This window comes from Lates calcarifer, linkage group LG17 (assembly GCF_001640805.2).
Source record: "Lates calcarifer isolate ASB-BC8 linkage group LG17, TLL_Latcal_v3, whole genome shotgun sequence".
Taxonomy (NCBI): domain Eukaryota; kingdom Metazoa; phylum Chordata; class Actinopteri; family Centropomidae; genus Lates; species Lates calcarifer.
In genome coordinates this window covers 13,187,065-13,203,078 of record NC_066849.1, presented here as the reverse complement: position 1 = coordinate 13,203,078, position 16,014 = coordinate 13,187,065, and the positions used below count along the sequence as shown (strand labels likewise).

At 41.5% G+C, this 16,014-nt stretch overlaps 2 protein-coding genes across 2 annotated transcripts; both read right to left on the bottom strand.

Moving 5' to 3' along the window:
- Positions 1 to 1,044: 1,044 nt before the first annotated feature.
- loxl5a (lysyl oxidase-like 5a) lies at positions 1,045 to 6,184 on the bottom strand. Its single transcript, XM_051077123.1, is given in 8 exon segments — positions 1,045 to 1,615; positions 1,707 to 1,822; positions 1,937 to 2,041; positions 2,236 to 2,392; positions 3,002 to 3,139; positions 3,789 to 3,897; positions 4,695 to 5,328; positions 5,331 to 6,184. Coding segments are annotated over 8 exon segments (1,623 nt in total). The 5' UTR covers positions 5,688 to 6,184; the 3' UTR covers positions 1,045 to 1,608.
- A 4,575-nt stretch (positions 6,185 to 10,759) lies between these two features.
- Positions 10,760 to 14,583, bottom strand: mibp (muscle-specific beta 1 integrin binding protein). Its single transcript, XM_018673296.2, is given in 9 exon segments — positions 10,760 to 11,071; positions 11,166 to 11,251; positions 11,401 to 11,507; positions 11,626 to 11,697; positions 12,317 to 12,342; positions 12,344 to 12,492; positions 12,766 to 12,814; positions 13,396 to 13,486; positions 14,380 to 14,583. Coding segments are annotated over 8 exon segments (606 nt in total). The 5' UTR covers positions 14,406 to 14,583; the 3' UTR covers positions 10,760 to 11,071.
- Positions 14,584 to 16,014: the final 1,431 nt, after the last annotated feature.

Below are 16,014 nucleotides of genomic sequence, written 5' to 3'. Positions count from 1 at the left end.
CTACAATAAGAGAGAGGAGAAGTTGGTGACGTCTCTGTGGTGTGGTGGTCATGTCTGTGTGTTTGTAGTTACAGTTGTGTGAAGAGTACAGCACAGTGTCCAGAGTACAGTTACAGCAGCAGCAGAGAAAGAAGAGACTCCATGACCTCGGTGCCCACCTGCCTCATAAACATCCTCACACTTTTTCCGTTCTCATCAAAGGTTTGGAAATCAAAGTTGCGGATATCTTCCACTTTACAAAGACAGACAAGGTTTCTATTGATGCACAGACCTCTCCAGCTGTTGTGGTGCATTAGAGGAGTTCCTCCATTTGTTCATATTTTACAGGGAAAGAGTCAAACAGTCAAAAACAGTGAAACCTCTTACTTTGGTGGCACATATTTGACACCGGACGACTATGAGGTGATGTATTTGTGCTGGACAGCAAACAGCACTGTTGAAAACCAGCAAAAAAATCATGTTAAAAAATAGTCGCGGTTTATTATTTATACATTTCCACATTCAACTCACAGTGTCCCTAATAAGTCCAGTGACAGAGTGTAAATAGAGTGGGATATTCTCAGACACCTCATATAGAGCTGCTGCCAGTTGAATAAATGTTTTCCCAATCACTCATCTGCTTTAACACAACATGACAAACACGCAGCGGCAACAACAGCCTCATGGTGTGAAGCATGTGCGTCCTCTGCTGCTATTTCTGAGAGATGTAAACATGCAAAGTGGAATCACTTTTGAATATTTCTCTGAGGTGTGTTATTCCAAAAGCATTTAAGAAATTTACCACTTTACTCACACACTCTAATGGGTCTCAGCTCAGGTTATTTTTAATAGACAGGCTGTTAGACAGGCAGTAACTGGGCAGTGGAGTGACTTCATGTTTTTAAATATTTGTTCAAATTACCCACTCCCTAGTGATTATTTACATCTATTTCATGACCACCAGGTTGTCAAGAGGGAAAAAGTAAGGTATCAGACATCAATGACACTTTTGTTTCCAAAAATTAAAAACAAACTTTATTATAGAATATGCTAAAAATGCAGAAAACCTCCCAAGCATTCAAAACCCTTTAAAAAGAACAAACTATACATTGTCACTGAAACTTTGTTAGGGCAATCAACACATAATAAATACATACATTAGTCTTTTCTGTATTGTAATAACACTCGCACATTGTTCACAATATATATTTGCGCATTAACAAACAGAGGAACTTTTATCTCATACAACGAAACACTATTCAATTTCAGGGGAGAAGAGCACCACAGTTTCTGTCAAAATCAGCACCTTTAGTCCTAAAATACAAATGAAATCATTTTTTTTAAATGTAAGATTTGTAAATTATGTTAACATGCTTGACATGCATGTCCTGAAGTCTTGCATTGCTTAAAAACCCTGTGAAAATTACAAAACACAAAACAGATAACATCTAGCCAGCATGGCTGTAGCTACAATATATTATATGTCATAAATACAAACAGACAAATTCAGGTTAATAGTAAACATTTAAGTGTAAAACAGCTGCACAACAGAGTAGCAACTGTACATTAAGAGCAACAAGAAGGTATTAAATATATATTTCTGTGGGAACATTGTTGTCTTCAGTCAGGTCAGCTTCTGTAAAACAAAGAATAGACGTCAGTGATGGGAGCATTTATTTGTGTTTCTCAGATGTTGAGGGGTTAGATCACTGTCAGTCTTTACTTACCCAGTAATCCTGCAGTTTCTGGCCTGGACGTACATTCCTGTGTACCTGATGTCGCAGTTAACTTCATTGTTGGAAAAGTCAGACTCCTGGACCAGCTGAGAGGGATTCACTGTCACCTGAAGAACAGCAGAGATTGAATGTAAATATTTCATTTGACTCCCGTCTATTCAAACAGATTTATTATCATTGCTGATCTGATTTACAATTTCCTTTATTTGAGACAGCTCTACACCCCCACCGTTTAGTATGTAGTTTCCAGGTGGTACATCGGTGATGTCGATCCACTGGCAGTCAATGTTTGCGTGATATGTGTCGTAGCAACCAGGACCGAGCCCCTGAGAGAAATTCAGACTTATATTACCCGTCTGCTGGCTTAAGGAACGAGTTCATCTGTATTTCCAAATACATCACTGACATAAAAATGCACTGGTGAATCATGAAAAACATTAAACAACCAAACAAGCATAAATAACTTATGAATTAATTTTAAAAAAATCATGGATGAATCAATAGAAAAATAAAAGCCAACCTGTGTGTGAGCGGTGCAGGCGAAGCGTCGTCGTATTCCCGGGTCACATGACGTGTCCTCCAGACAGAAACTGGCCTTGTGTCCTTCAGCCACCTTCTGTCCAGTGGAGACGTCCAGGAGGTCGTAGTTACTGAAGGCCTCCATGCTGTGGTAATGCCTGGACAGAAGCAGAGATAGATGACAGCTGCGGTACAACTATATTCTGGAAACTGTCATTGTTTTTCTGTCTTGGTCGGCTCATATTGTTAATTTAGTGCCCAAAGTGACGAAAGGTATTAATATGGCAAGACGTTGCATCCCATATGAGTCATTTTCTATTCCTAATAAAGCTGTGCTCTTAAATATCAGAGCAGGAGCTGCTCAGAAATACACTTAATAAATGTTTTATTTTCTAAACATCAGATCAGTTGGCGTGCACAAAAAGTAGCTGTATTTATTTCCGTAAATGAGTGCTGAGGAGTGACCGAGCTCCACTTCAGCACCACTGATTTAAGCTCAGGCTCACATTATGGTTTGAAAAAGAGGCCAAAGAGTTAACTGATGAAAACACAGCTGCAGTCTTAAGAAATACTGTGTTATGTTTTGTACATTTATGTGTAAATGCTTGATTTCTTTGCACTGTTTTGAAATAGTTAACATTGGAATATTTCAAACTATAATTTCCTTTCATTAACTTACTTTAAAAGCGTTTTTAAAGTTTTGATGCAGTTAAATCTGGTATTGGTTAACGTGTTTATATGTACAGTTGTCTTAGAAGTGAACTCACTGGTGACAGCTGTGCCATTCCCACTCATGTCTGGGCTTCACTGGGAGGAAGTCTGCTGTTCCTTGGTTCTTCACTCTCTGTGGGAACCGCAGCAGGACTCTGTAGTCGAGGTCGCTCACACTCGGATGATACGCAGACCTCAAGGAAAAGGAAACAGGAGAGGAATGAGCCGAGCTTTACCTCGAGTGTCTTCACTGTGAGCTGAAATGACACGGTTGGGGTTGACCTGTGTCACCTCTTTGTTTCTGGCGTCTTTACATCACATTACCCACACAGTATACACACTTCACTGCATGCTGAGCTCCCTCTCATCCTTCACTGACCATTAGACATGATGGTGATCCACTGTCAAAGTGACCGAGGTGGTTTCTGGTCTCACCTCACTTTTTTTTTTTTTTTTTTGGTATTTACCTCAGGAATCCTTTGCCTTTCATTTCAGAGCTTATTTTACTTGGCAAAGTGGCAGCTCAGATCAGAGGAGAGAATCTCAGGCAGTTGCCAGGTTTGCGTCCAGCCACTCTGTCACTCAGCTGTAGCTTCCAAGCGGGATAGAGGCCAACACACATCCTACTGTGGCAGCCTCAAAGGATTTCTAAACAGTTCCCTAGTTTTTTTATTTATACATGTGAACCGTACTGATTTCTGTGCCTAAAAATATTATTTATTAAACAGCAGAGAGCTGCTGTATTTTAATATGTCAGTCATACAACAAGAATCATCAAACGCTGCTGAAGAAATCTTGATTTGATTAACAGATTATGTAATAAACTCAAATAAAGAAGTGCACCTGGACAGACAGTTCTCTTCAGCAGCACAGCGAAGTGCGTACATCTGCACTCTCTGGATGTAAGAGGCAGCTTGGATGTAGTAAGGGTCAGGAACAAGGTCTGGGAGACCTGCAGAGAAGAAATCAGTTGATTCATGACTCAACTTTTTACACACCCATCAGTTTTTTGTATTAAATGGGTCCTAGCAAGTTGGGGCATTAAACATAATGATGGGGAATAATCAGCACAGATGTATATATCTTATTTGTATCTATACTGTAAGTGAAAGATCTGTCTCTACCTGCTGATCTGATACACACTTATGGAAAATAGGACATTTAACTGGTAAAAACAACTATTCGTCATGTTGCTATTGAACTATGAGGGTTAAACAAGTAACTTTTAAAACCTGATTGCATTCAGCATCAGATATTTTAATAGCATAATCTACCTATTTGAACAGAATATTGCATAGAGAGGTCTGGATACTTAATTCTGTCATAACTTATGGAGGTAATTTCTCCATCACTGCTGGGTAAGAACTAATGACTCGCTCCCAGTCCAACAATCAACCATTTAATTTTAACTTTGCTCAAAGGCTCTCATACTGGAGACATTACTTTTGTCATAAGGGGGCATTAACTCTAAGACTCTCATTAAAAATGCATTAAAAGTATTAAAAGTCGCATTAGAAAAAAAGGGTATTTAAGTTTTGAAAGTGAAAATGAGCTTGGGGCATCTGTGCCTCAGCTTAGCTCCACTCACTGCTTCACCTAAATGAGTTGGACGATGATTAGTCTGACTTTAGGTGGCTTTGGGGCGCTATCAGTCAAGGAATATCTGTTTTTTTTTTAAATTTTTTAATTATAACTCTGTTTCTCGTGTTAACTACTTTTCATACACTCTGTTTTATCCGCCTGCCTCACCATTGTGGAAGAATCTGGTGCCATAGCCGGTCCCCGGTGGAGGGCGCGCAGTGATCCTGTTCCTGCGGTCTGGTGGGTAAACGTTATAGAAAACCGAGTTCCTGTGATGAATGCTGTGTGGATCTCGTGGGTCGCTCGTGTCTGCGGTCCGTGTTGTATCCGACCTCGGGCGTGAAAAGTGTATCTCTACGGCGTTACTGGTCAGCGCTGTGGGAGAAACGTTTGACTCAGGTGTGACTCTGGTCAGTGAGTGCGCTCTGCCCTGCGCTCTTTGCTGCGTGATGCGACGCGTATCCCCGCCATCCTCAGCCATGCTGACCCACGCAGACGTGGCAGGTGACCGGGCTGTTGAATCAGAGTTCTCGGATCTTAACTGGCCGCCTCGGCTGTGCGTAGGTGATCTTACCGGTGACGCAGCGACCTGTTGCGCATCAGGTTCATCTCCAGTGGTACTCCGGCCACCTCTCGGGACCCCGCTGCCGGAGAACTCCTGGATGGCGGTGAAAGCGGCAGCGCTGCTGTTTGAAGATCCTTGATGAGAGCCGAACCTCAAAGCCACAGCCTCTCCGGTAGAGGCCGTGCGCGGTGCGGACTGACCGGGTGCCCCTGGACGTCCCGATGCGAGTAAATACTGACCACATCAGCACCGAGAACCCGTGCGTCCGTTTGACTGGGGTCGTTTTGTTGGGAGTGAATCCCAGCTGCGTCCTCGAGGTCTCCAGATCTGGTTCTGGTGGATCTACTCGGGGCAACAGGAGGGTTGACTCTGTTAAAATTGTTCTTAGCTGTTAGTAAAAGCTGGGTGCGTCTTCTGGACTGCTCGGGGGAGCGATATTGAGTCCCCGTGCTCAGTAAACTGTACAGCTGACCGTTATTCTCCCACTGGATCCGGTGTCTCCACGGTCCAACACGTGCGCGTAAATGTTGTTGACCGGTACCCAAATACACCAGAACATCGAGCAGGAAAATTAAAACAAACGCAAACTTCTCCATGGCTCAGAGTGATAGTGTCTCTGCGTGAAGATTTCCAGCACTGAGAACGTTAACGAGGAACACTGGAGTTGGACATGTGTGAATGAGGAGGTGTTTTCAATGCACTCGACTCCGTCACGCGGTTGCGCACGGCATCACCATCACAGAGTTTGGTTTCAGACGTCTTCCGGTGTCTTAACGTGAGTTACCCTCGCTCACCCATCCACAGCAAGGAGCTGAGCTCACTCTCTTTAAATGATCAGCGCTGTCATCACTCCCTTGGCTCTCCAGTAGAAGTAAGAGTTTTCAATACCACGAGAAGTTTCCACACTTCATTAAACTCTCAACATTAAACCTGTTGGCTTATTGAATTCAGCCACCCTCATTCCATATTTTACCTGTAACAAGATGACAGGTTACTATAGGCCATTCTACAACTGGAAATATCCATGAAAGTAGCAGGTGGTGCACTTCTGATTGTAGATAAGCTGAGCGTGCACTGGGAGTCTTCAGTGCACGCTCACACTCAGTGACTGTACTGGACTATATTCAGTGTGTTGAATCCCCACACTGAGGCCAAGTCGCCCTCTTCACCACATGATGGCAGCGGATCCTCACAGACTGTCCGAAAATAAAGACAAAAATGAGGAGACTAGAAAGTGCTAGGAAACTCTTGCTGAGGCTCAAAGTAACTTTTACACATGAATCCAACTTTCAAGTCAAAACTCTTGTCAACGCATGAGTGAGTTGTTCATTGTGTGTTGAGGAAACATAACACTCAGTATAGATCTATCTAATAATAATAATAATAATAATAATACATTTTATTTAAAAGTGCCTTTCCGCTTTTCTTTCACTATGCAATAAGCAATAAACCAGCGATGGATAAAATTAACATACAATGACATAACATAACAATGGATAAAATTAACATAATATAAAAAAATGTAGGGTGGTGAGGTTGCAGTGAGAATGGTTAAAATGAGTAGGCGAGTTTTGAGTCTGGATTTGAAAACAGGAAGAGTTAATGTTTCAGAGGGCTGGTGAAAGAGGTGAGAGAGTTCCAGAGCTGAAAGCTCTGCTGTGTGACACACTTCAGGTCAGGTCAGGGTTCAGACCACTTGTGTAACTGGTCTTCAACATACAGAATTTGTATGTGTAATATTAATGTACAGTAAATACAAATTGCAGAGCTCTTCACATCTGTATAACTGTAAACTGTGCACTCCATGATCAACTTTTCATCCAGTTTACAGGAAGGATAAATTCAAATAGTTTGCTCTGAACCACACCACACTTTGACACCAATTTCAGTGACAGGTGACACGTGTCTTGGTTGAAAATAGTGTCATGTTTTTGGTCAGTATTGGTTGAAATAAGCCTCATTTAAAACTTATGATCTTTTTGGATAACCAGTCTCTGTAAACCATGATTTACATTATAGGTGCTATTTCATATCAGGATGTCAGAGAGATGTGTAGGGGGCTGAGGAATACTGCTTTCAGAGAAGTCCGTTCTTTCTGAAAAACACCTTATATTCTGCTTAAATCAGCACAATTTCCAAAATTTTCCAGGCCTGTAGAAATCCTGCATAAAGTGTGTACAGTAGAACAAAACACAGAAACCTCATCCACCAGATGACTGTTGTGTGTCATTCAGGCTCTGGTCTGTTACGCATAATGAAGAGGCTGTCAACTGTCCTGAAGCAGGTGAGAGGTCGTCATCTTTGCCCTCCTTTGTCCCATACATCCTCTGTCACTGCGTTTGCTCCTGCACTGACGTGCCAACAGACTGGTAGCCGGTGACGTGGTGCCAGTCCCGAGTGCATGTTGACGAAGGCAACGAGCACACAGAGGATTAGAGGGGGTTGGACTGTATGTGCTCCTGCACCAACACTACAGGACCCACCCCACTCCATAAGTATACCCACACCCTGGCAGGCACTCAGTGCCTTTCAGCAATCTGTGTGAGTATGAATCCATGACTGAGTGTGAGAAACAGGAGTAGGGAAGCATGAATATGTGTGTGTGAGTTGTGGGATACAGTCATGGGGTCCAGGTCTAGTTGGATCAGACAGGCTGTAACCGGATGGGTGTCATTCCTCCAGCGTGTCGGGTGGTCTCTCACTCTCTAAGCACTTAAGATCTCTGGGCCATCGGCACTCGTCCCTCTCTAACTTGCTGACACACACATGATTTAAACCGCCACCTCTCCCGGCGCTAACGTCCCACATGTGGTATCTGACACCATCAATGAACGCTGGCTTTAGATTCCATTAAAATGTCTTTGGATTTAAAGAGGCAGGATTTTTTTTTTTTTTTTTTTTACAAGAGACTGTTATCGTAATCACATATACGTTAAGATACTACTGTACTAACAATCTTACACAAAGATCCCTCCAGCCATGTATTATGGCTTGAAAAAAATACTTTGTTTTGAATGACTATTTGTGTCTGACATTTACCTTTAACTTCTGGACAAATGTTGTCTCCTATTACTTCAATATAAAGTCCATTCTCAGTGTGTGTCTGCTTAATCTGCACAGCAACTACTAACTACAGCTGTCAGAAAAATGTACTGAAGTAAAAAGAATACAATATTTCCCTCTGAAATGTAGGACAGTGTAAGCTGCATAAAATGGAAGAACTCGAGTACAGTATAATTACTTCAAAACCCTACTTCAGTACAACACTTGTAAATCCAGGCCTGCTTAGCTATAATCCACCACTGGGTCTGAATGTGACCGTGTGGATTGTAAACTTGAGTTTACATGTCACAACAGTGAATGACAGTTTTTCCAAGTAGGTAATAAACCTCAGTGTCACATTAAGAACAGGCTGGTGAATCCAAAACAAAAGCCAGACTTACTCACTTATTGACAGCATAAACTTAAGATGTTAATAGACACTTTTTGTAAAACCCAAATCACAATTTCAGATTTATTCCTGGCCTTGGTTACAACAATAAAAGACTTGCCTTACCTCATCCGCAGGCTTTCCACAGCCGCTGGAGACTTTGATTGAAAGTTTTGGAAACAAGTTATACGTTGTGTTGAGTTTTTGTTTATTTGTTTGTTTGTGTATGTGTGTGTCTTTCCTATTTCATCACATTTAAGCACTGTACTGATACACCTTGTGCACATATTTTCCTCAGTGTGACCATGTGATGAAAGCCATCCATCATAGCATCTATTCCTAAAAGGTATTTAAGAGATATAAAAGCAAGAACGGGATGACTCCCAACATGTGCACCTGCACAAACCTGCACTGCGATGTTCAGTATGTGTGCACAAATGTTGTGTGCAAAGGATCAGCTAAGCACTAACGTAATAAAAACAGAAAATAGCCTGCATCCTTCAGCGTTACGCTCTGCTCTCGGGCAGAATCATGTGTGTATCTGATATTAATGAATATAGACGAGCCCACGCTGCTGATGGACGTGCTTCTGTCACATGGTTCAGACTGTGACTAAATGAGGTCAGGTTTGTCCAGGAAAATGTCTAGACTGGATTTGTTTTCCTGAAGGTGCCCCTTTACTGTAAAGCAGCTCAGGATAATAAAACCACTGTTCCACTCTGGTCTGTGTGCGTGTGGTGAAACACGCATTAGTTGACGCAAACCTTTTGGGTGAGATTACAGACATTTGCGTGTTTCACTCTCAGAATATTTGTGGACTTTTATCCAAAAATACAGAAATATTATTTTGCTTTCCCTGCCATGTGTGTTCTCTGGTTTATGTTTGTCCTTGGTGAACAGATCCACCTGAGTACGTGGTTTCACAGTCATCATCGCACACACTGCTGTCATTTTTAGCACCGGGAGTCCAGGCCAGTGTGGTTTAGTCGACGTCCACCTGTTAGAGCGTCACACCACTTCACCCTGTCACTCCACTTCCACATGACGTGCACATGACAGATTATATGTACCTAAATACCGGTTGTTACTGTAACAGGTGTCAACAAAGTGATGGTACAGTCTGAAGAGTGTGTTCATGCTTTAATTATATAATCAAATCAGAAGCTGGACCTTTATTTTACACATCGACCCAAATTATTTCTGCTCCCTGACTGATTGGTCTCATCCTCGAGGAGACACATAAAACACACAAAAAGCCTGGGCTGACTTTGACATACACAAGCATTGCTGGACTACCATCCACTTTGGAAACGAAGACCCTTAAAATACACCCACCTGCCTGACCTGTTCTTTATTTATCCGTGGTATGATAATCTGAAGATCACACTGTCTGCTCTGTGAAAGGATGAGGTGTTTCCTCGGGGGGAAATGACAAATTATTCTGACCTATTTATACGTGAGGGTCCATATAGGTGATACCAGCATGTGCCTCTGGGCCTCACGTGATATAAATCCAGTGCTAATGGCCTAAATCTTGTGGTTAGTCTATGACCTACTCAGGCATCTCCTTGAGGCAAGCAAGGGCAGCTATTTAAGAGCTACAAACCACAGGAGAACAGATATAGGTGCATGACAGAGCTTGTGTTTCTAAAATAGATGCAGGCAGAAGTCCTTGACAAAACAGGACCTGGTCACCTGCTTTATTATCGACAGTAACCAACCTTTTTGGCTTGTGCCTCTTTAAAGATTAGAGATGTCCACTTACAACACCTCCTCAAAGGTTGCACTTCCACTCTGTGTTTAATGTCAGTGACGTTTCCCTCTGTTTAACTTTAACAAGCCTCCTGGACTGAAGAGGTAAATCCATCCAGTGAAGAACCTCAAAAACAAAAATAAAAATTTGGGAAAGGAATCTTCTGTTAATTGTCTTTTGACACTTTGGAGGATGTGACATCCACAGGCTGGGAAGCCACTACTAATTAATTCAGCTGGGTACACTGTAATGTTATTAATTTGAGAGCAGAATAATTGATATACAGAAATTATACAGCTTGATATCAGAGAACACACAGTGGAATATTTGGGCTATTTGAATCAAAACACCTACAAGTGTTATATTATAGGCAATAAAAGCTTAGGCTGTCTTATGAAAAGACACAAATTTACCATGCAACACAAGTCAACAATAACCTGATGTCAGCAGCAAAGACTTCAAATGAGTGACAAAAAGACAAATGCTTGATTTACTGTATCTTCACAGCAACTAATACATTTATTTGTATGAGAATGTAATTGGACAGACAAATGGTCCAGTACAGGTATGTGGTTTAAGATAACAGTGAGAGTAACATAGATCAGTACATCAATCACCTTTTATGGAGAAACAAAAAAAATATTGATCATCTGAAGATGATAAAAAGACAATGATAAGTTAACAGTGCTTAGCTCTATATACAAAAAAAAAAAGAATAAAATTAGAAAAACTTGATAAAAAAGAAATCCTTGGGACTATTTACAAATTCTGTACAGGGATGGAGAGGAGTCTTCCTGCTGTAAGAAACAGAAAAAAAAAAAATATTAACATCATCTTACAAATAAATTAATACAAACAGAAATACACAACTAACAGAGGTTGGCTTCTCACCTATAAACGATTGAGCAGGTTGTTCTGAATGTCCTCATACACCTGGTTGTAGATCTCATCTTTGGTCTTCAAACCATCCAGGTACTCTGCAACACACAAGAGGTTAAAAAAAAAAAATCAGATGAGAATTTTTCTGGACCAACAGGTTACGCTGAATTTCTTGGACGTCAAGAGAAAAGGAGACACTGATCTGAAAAATGTGTTCTGACAAGACCGACTGGATAATACAACATACCAATATTCAAGCTGCTGTCCTCCATCTCTCTCCTGTGCTTCAGGTACATGGGCCACACATGGCCGTCAAACAGGCCAGGAGGGTCAGGGACAGTGTACTGCCTCGTACTGAAACACAGTTACACAAAGAACTCTTTTAATGACAGGATCACGTGGAGAAAAAAAAATGACGGTGATTATAAAATCATGTGATGAAATATAACCAAATCTTTCTGAATTAACTCACCTTCTCCGTCTTTTGCACTCCTCATAGGGAACTGAGATGTAATAGCACTTGTTGAAAACATCCAGCAGAGGCCTAGAGGGCAGAGGTGATGAACAAGGTCATTTACAATACTACATAACATCTTCAACCAAACCAGGGTTAGTTATGCAACTGTTCCTACTGCATTTTATCTGCATCTATGCAGTGTGCTCGACCTTCATCTCTAGCACACAGAGTACCAATCACCCAGCACATGGCTTTAAGTACGACTCAAGAGAGCCTCTTTCTGCTGAACCCCTTATCTCTGACTGCAGGACCTGCCCAAGTCTACAGCGAGCAATATTATCATGTGACTCTACATGAAATACCCCCGCCCGTTACGTTTGTTGTCATGAATTTCCTAGAATTTGCCAGAGACAAGATGGCCTCCTCCCCTTCACTGGAAAGTCTGTGGTGTTGAGGTGATTGAGACATCTTATTCATTTTAGAGCCACATTAAAAAACCAAAACACACAATATGATCTTCTAACTGGACAAATAGACACAAGTGCTAACTACAGTTGTGTGGAAAAATTAATCACGTTTCTTATGAATGAAACTTGATAGTATGGTGCAACCAAGACAGGAACTTCAGCTGTTTAACCTCAGCTCAAACAATCTGGATAACCTATACAAGGAGTTCAGGCTTGCACAAGCAGCTAGTGAAACTTACAGGTAGTTATAGAGCAGGAAGCCCTCCTACAATCAGGATGTGGATCTGCTCGTCAGGTTTGGCCACGTCAGAGGCAGAGGACAGAGTGACGCCGTGAGAACGGGCGAACTTCACAGGGTTCTCGATCCAACCTTTTACGGTGTTGGTCATGGCCTCCATATCCAAAGCTGTGATCACTGTAGAGAACAAAATTGAAAGAGGAAGACAGAATAAAGGAAAGACAGAAAATTAGAATTGACACAAGCAAAGAATGTAAAATATTGGGAATGTGTCTGTGTCTGTCCAGATTACTGGAGCTGATTATCAGCTTAATGTTGATATTATGATGTGCATGTTAAATGACTACGATGTATATTATATTGGAGGGTGGGGGTATAATACATTAAAGAGACTGATATATGAATAGGGGGTAAACAATGAGTTATCGGTAGTCTTCAGTGAAGTCTTACCATCCCATTGTCTAAAGCCGTCCTCCCCGACCTCTATCAGATCAGGTTTCTGAAATAACAGTCACCAATAAAACATTGCTGCAACCTCACGGCTCTGAACACTCTCAGATCCCACTCACATGCCAGTGCATGGCCAAACAAGCGCATACACAGAAGAAAAAGGAAAAAACGCACAGCAAAGGGCAGGCACAATTTACAAACTGCTCTAGTAAGATGAGGAATAAAGGAGGGAAAAAAATAGAAATTATACACTCTTAGTGTGCTCAAGGAGATGAAAGACAGGACTAGGATGAAGTAATGCAAAGTTAAGTGATTTAAGGCATGTTAGTTGGGTATCACACAAATCTGTATATAAGGAAAATTACAGAGGATATTCAAAAGGATACAGGGGAGAAAAATCACAACTGGAGCAGCAAGAAAACACAGCCAGGTAAAAGAGACTACTCTGCATGGACAGAGAAATTTCCATGTCTACAGCGGAGAACAGAGAGTGGGGGATGGGATGTTACACATGGTAGCACCCACTACTTTCCTTTCATGCAATGCTCATGCAGTGTTCATTAAAAAGAGAAAAGGTGAGGCAAGCTACAACAAAAATAAAACTCTAAATACCTCTCTGCTAAAACTCACCTTGAAAAAATCATCTTGGTGAACAACACAGCAGTTGGGCAGAGTCTTGATCAACTTATTGGTCAGGGTGGTTTTACCACCATTGGTGACTCTGAAAACAAAAAAGGCAAAAAGTGATAAAATACACAGTAATCATCTATTTCCAGCAACGATTATTTTATAGGTAAAATTATTTTGATTAGCAATAAAGCCCTTGTGCAAAGTTTCCACCAGAAGACATGTGGCGCCCTCTGTTTACGTTTGATATTTAGTTTTTTAGGCACGTATAACAAAGTCACATTTAACTAAAACACTATTTACCAAGATACACTTAAATGCGAGAAAAGATTGGTGTGTGATGTGCAATTAAACGAAACCGTTTTAGTCGACAAATGGTGCTGGATAAATAATAAGATACTGTTTTCAACCGTACAATGTGCCTGTTGAGACAGAAATGCAATAAACTTCTGTCATGACACATTTTAAAATAGTATATATTATATGTATAAACGTTGATAATAAAGTGAAACTAGTTGGTTTGGGATAACACCGACGTTAACTCTCCCTCCACTTTTGAACTGAGTCTCGCGGTGAATTTTCAAATGTCCCGCTCGATTTATGACAACAAACCAGTCACACCGGACACGACTTTAAACCGGTGTTAACAGCCCAGCTGTACAACTTTCTGGCGGGTAGCTGATAACACATGTGGCCAAAGAACAACAACCATCCACCAGAAGCGAAACAACATTACATAAAATGATAACCACCATTATGTAAAACAATAACTTTACCCAAACCACTAGTTTGATCTGAGATATCAACAGGAACAATAACATTACATTTCACTACACACTCCTATTAGTCAACCGTCTTATACAAACTCCACTCAACTATCAGTTAGTTTAGACACAACACTGGAGTATATCTAGATAGTTACGGATGTTAGCAAACATTAAAGACATTAGCAAATAACTGACGGTTTGATTAAAAAAACATACTTACCCGCCAATTCCTATAATGTATTTCATCTTTTTGTCACTAAACGACAGCGCTGCTCGACGACAACTAAAGAAACAGTCTTCAAGAGTCAAGTCAAGGATAAGAATCCCTCAGATTAATCTCTTCAAACACTTAAAAGTTTAAAAGTTGTAGCGCAGAGACTTCTCTCTCTCTTCCTAGGGGTCCATTGACTGTGCACGCGAGGTACTCTCATTTATACTCAGCTTGCGTCGTCTTGCGTCACCACTCACGCAGGCAGGGGGCGTTCTCGTGATCTGGCGTGCCGGCGCTCTTTTCCACTGCTGTACGTGCCTCCTCGCAGCAGCCAATCAGATCGCGCAAGAGCTGCTGCCACCAGCCAATCACGGCCCGCGAACTTTCACACATTAACATATTTGTCAGCAGCTGTTAGTTTGCATCACAGAGACGGAGGATCAGCAGGTAGTAATCCACCTGATGATCCGGACGCTGTGGAAAACTACCACTGATGGTGGTCCAGAGATACATTAAAATAACTGCGGATGTTTGCGCCATATGCAGTCATTGATTTGTACTGGTGTTTTCCAGTAAACTGATGGACACAAAGATGGTTAGATTTTTGTCAGGAGCACCATAACAACCAGTTAGCGGGGAAAATCATCGTCATTACCAGATATGACTGTAATGAAGTTGATATGTACACTTGTAATGCTGCATTTCTGTACTAGACTCTATATTATTTAATACATTTAGTTTTATATTTTCATATCATCCTATCATGTATAGCTATGTGTAAAAGTAATGGTACATATCTACCAGAGGCCTTGGATGTTGTACCTTGAATCTGCTGGAGCAACTCTCCCACTTTGGGCATCACAGCCCCAGTGGCAGTATTGTCACCTCAGCAGACTAGGGTTCAAATTCCAGTCAGGGCAAACCTCCAGCAAGGGTCCTCAGACTTACACCCTTAAATCCCTAGACCTTTAGACCCTTAGCCTATAGCTCAAAACGTGAGTGAGAAAAGTATAACTGAAGGATGTCGCTTGTGTGAACAAAGTCCACACGAGCTGTTGGAGGGGACCCAGACATACTGATGAGAAGTAGGCCACTGGAACAAGACACACAGGGACAGGGACTGAGAATACAGAATCATGTATTTGCTCTCAAAACAGCTTCATATCCTTTGTGGCACAGATTTTACAAGAAGGTAGAAACATTCCTTTGAGATTCTGGTCCATGTTGACATATGTCTGCAGATTTGTCAGCTGCACAGTCAATCTGCTGTTCTGCCACAGCCCAAAGGTTTGTTTTCTGCCACAAATGTTCCAGCTGGGATAGTATGAATTTATAAGTATGAATGAGGTTAAAATATGGATAATTAATTGTGAGTCATATATTTTGACCATCTGGATGAAAATCATCTTCTGCACTGTGTCTTCTTTAAGTGCTGCCCCCTTTCTATTTCTGTGTGTGTCCATGTGTAATATGAATCCTATCACAGGGGTTAGGGGTCAACAGTCAGGGGCTCTCTCTGTCAGTATTAATGTGTAAGGGAGAAGGGTGGGATGGGTGACTCGTGACGATCTTATGGTGATGACCTCACAGGACTTCCCTGATCCAAGAAAAGTTGGACGTGATCACAGCATGGCACAGCATGTG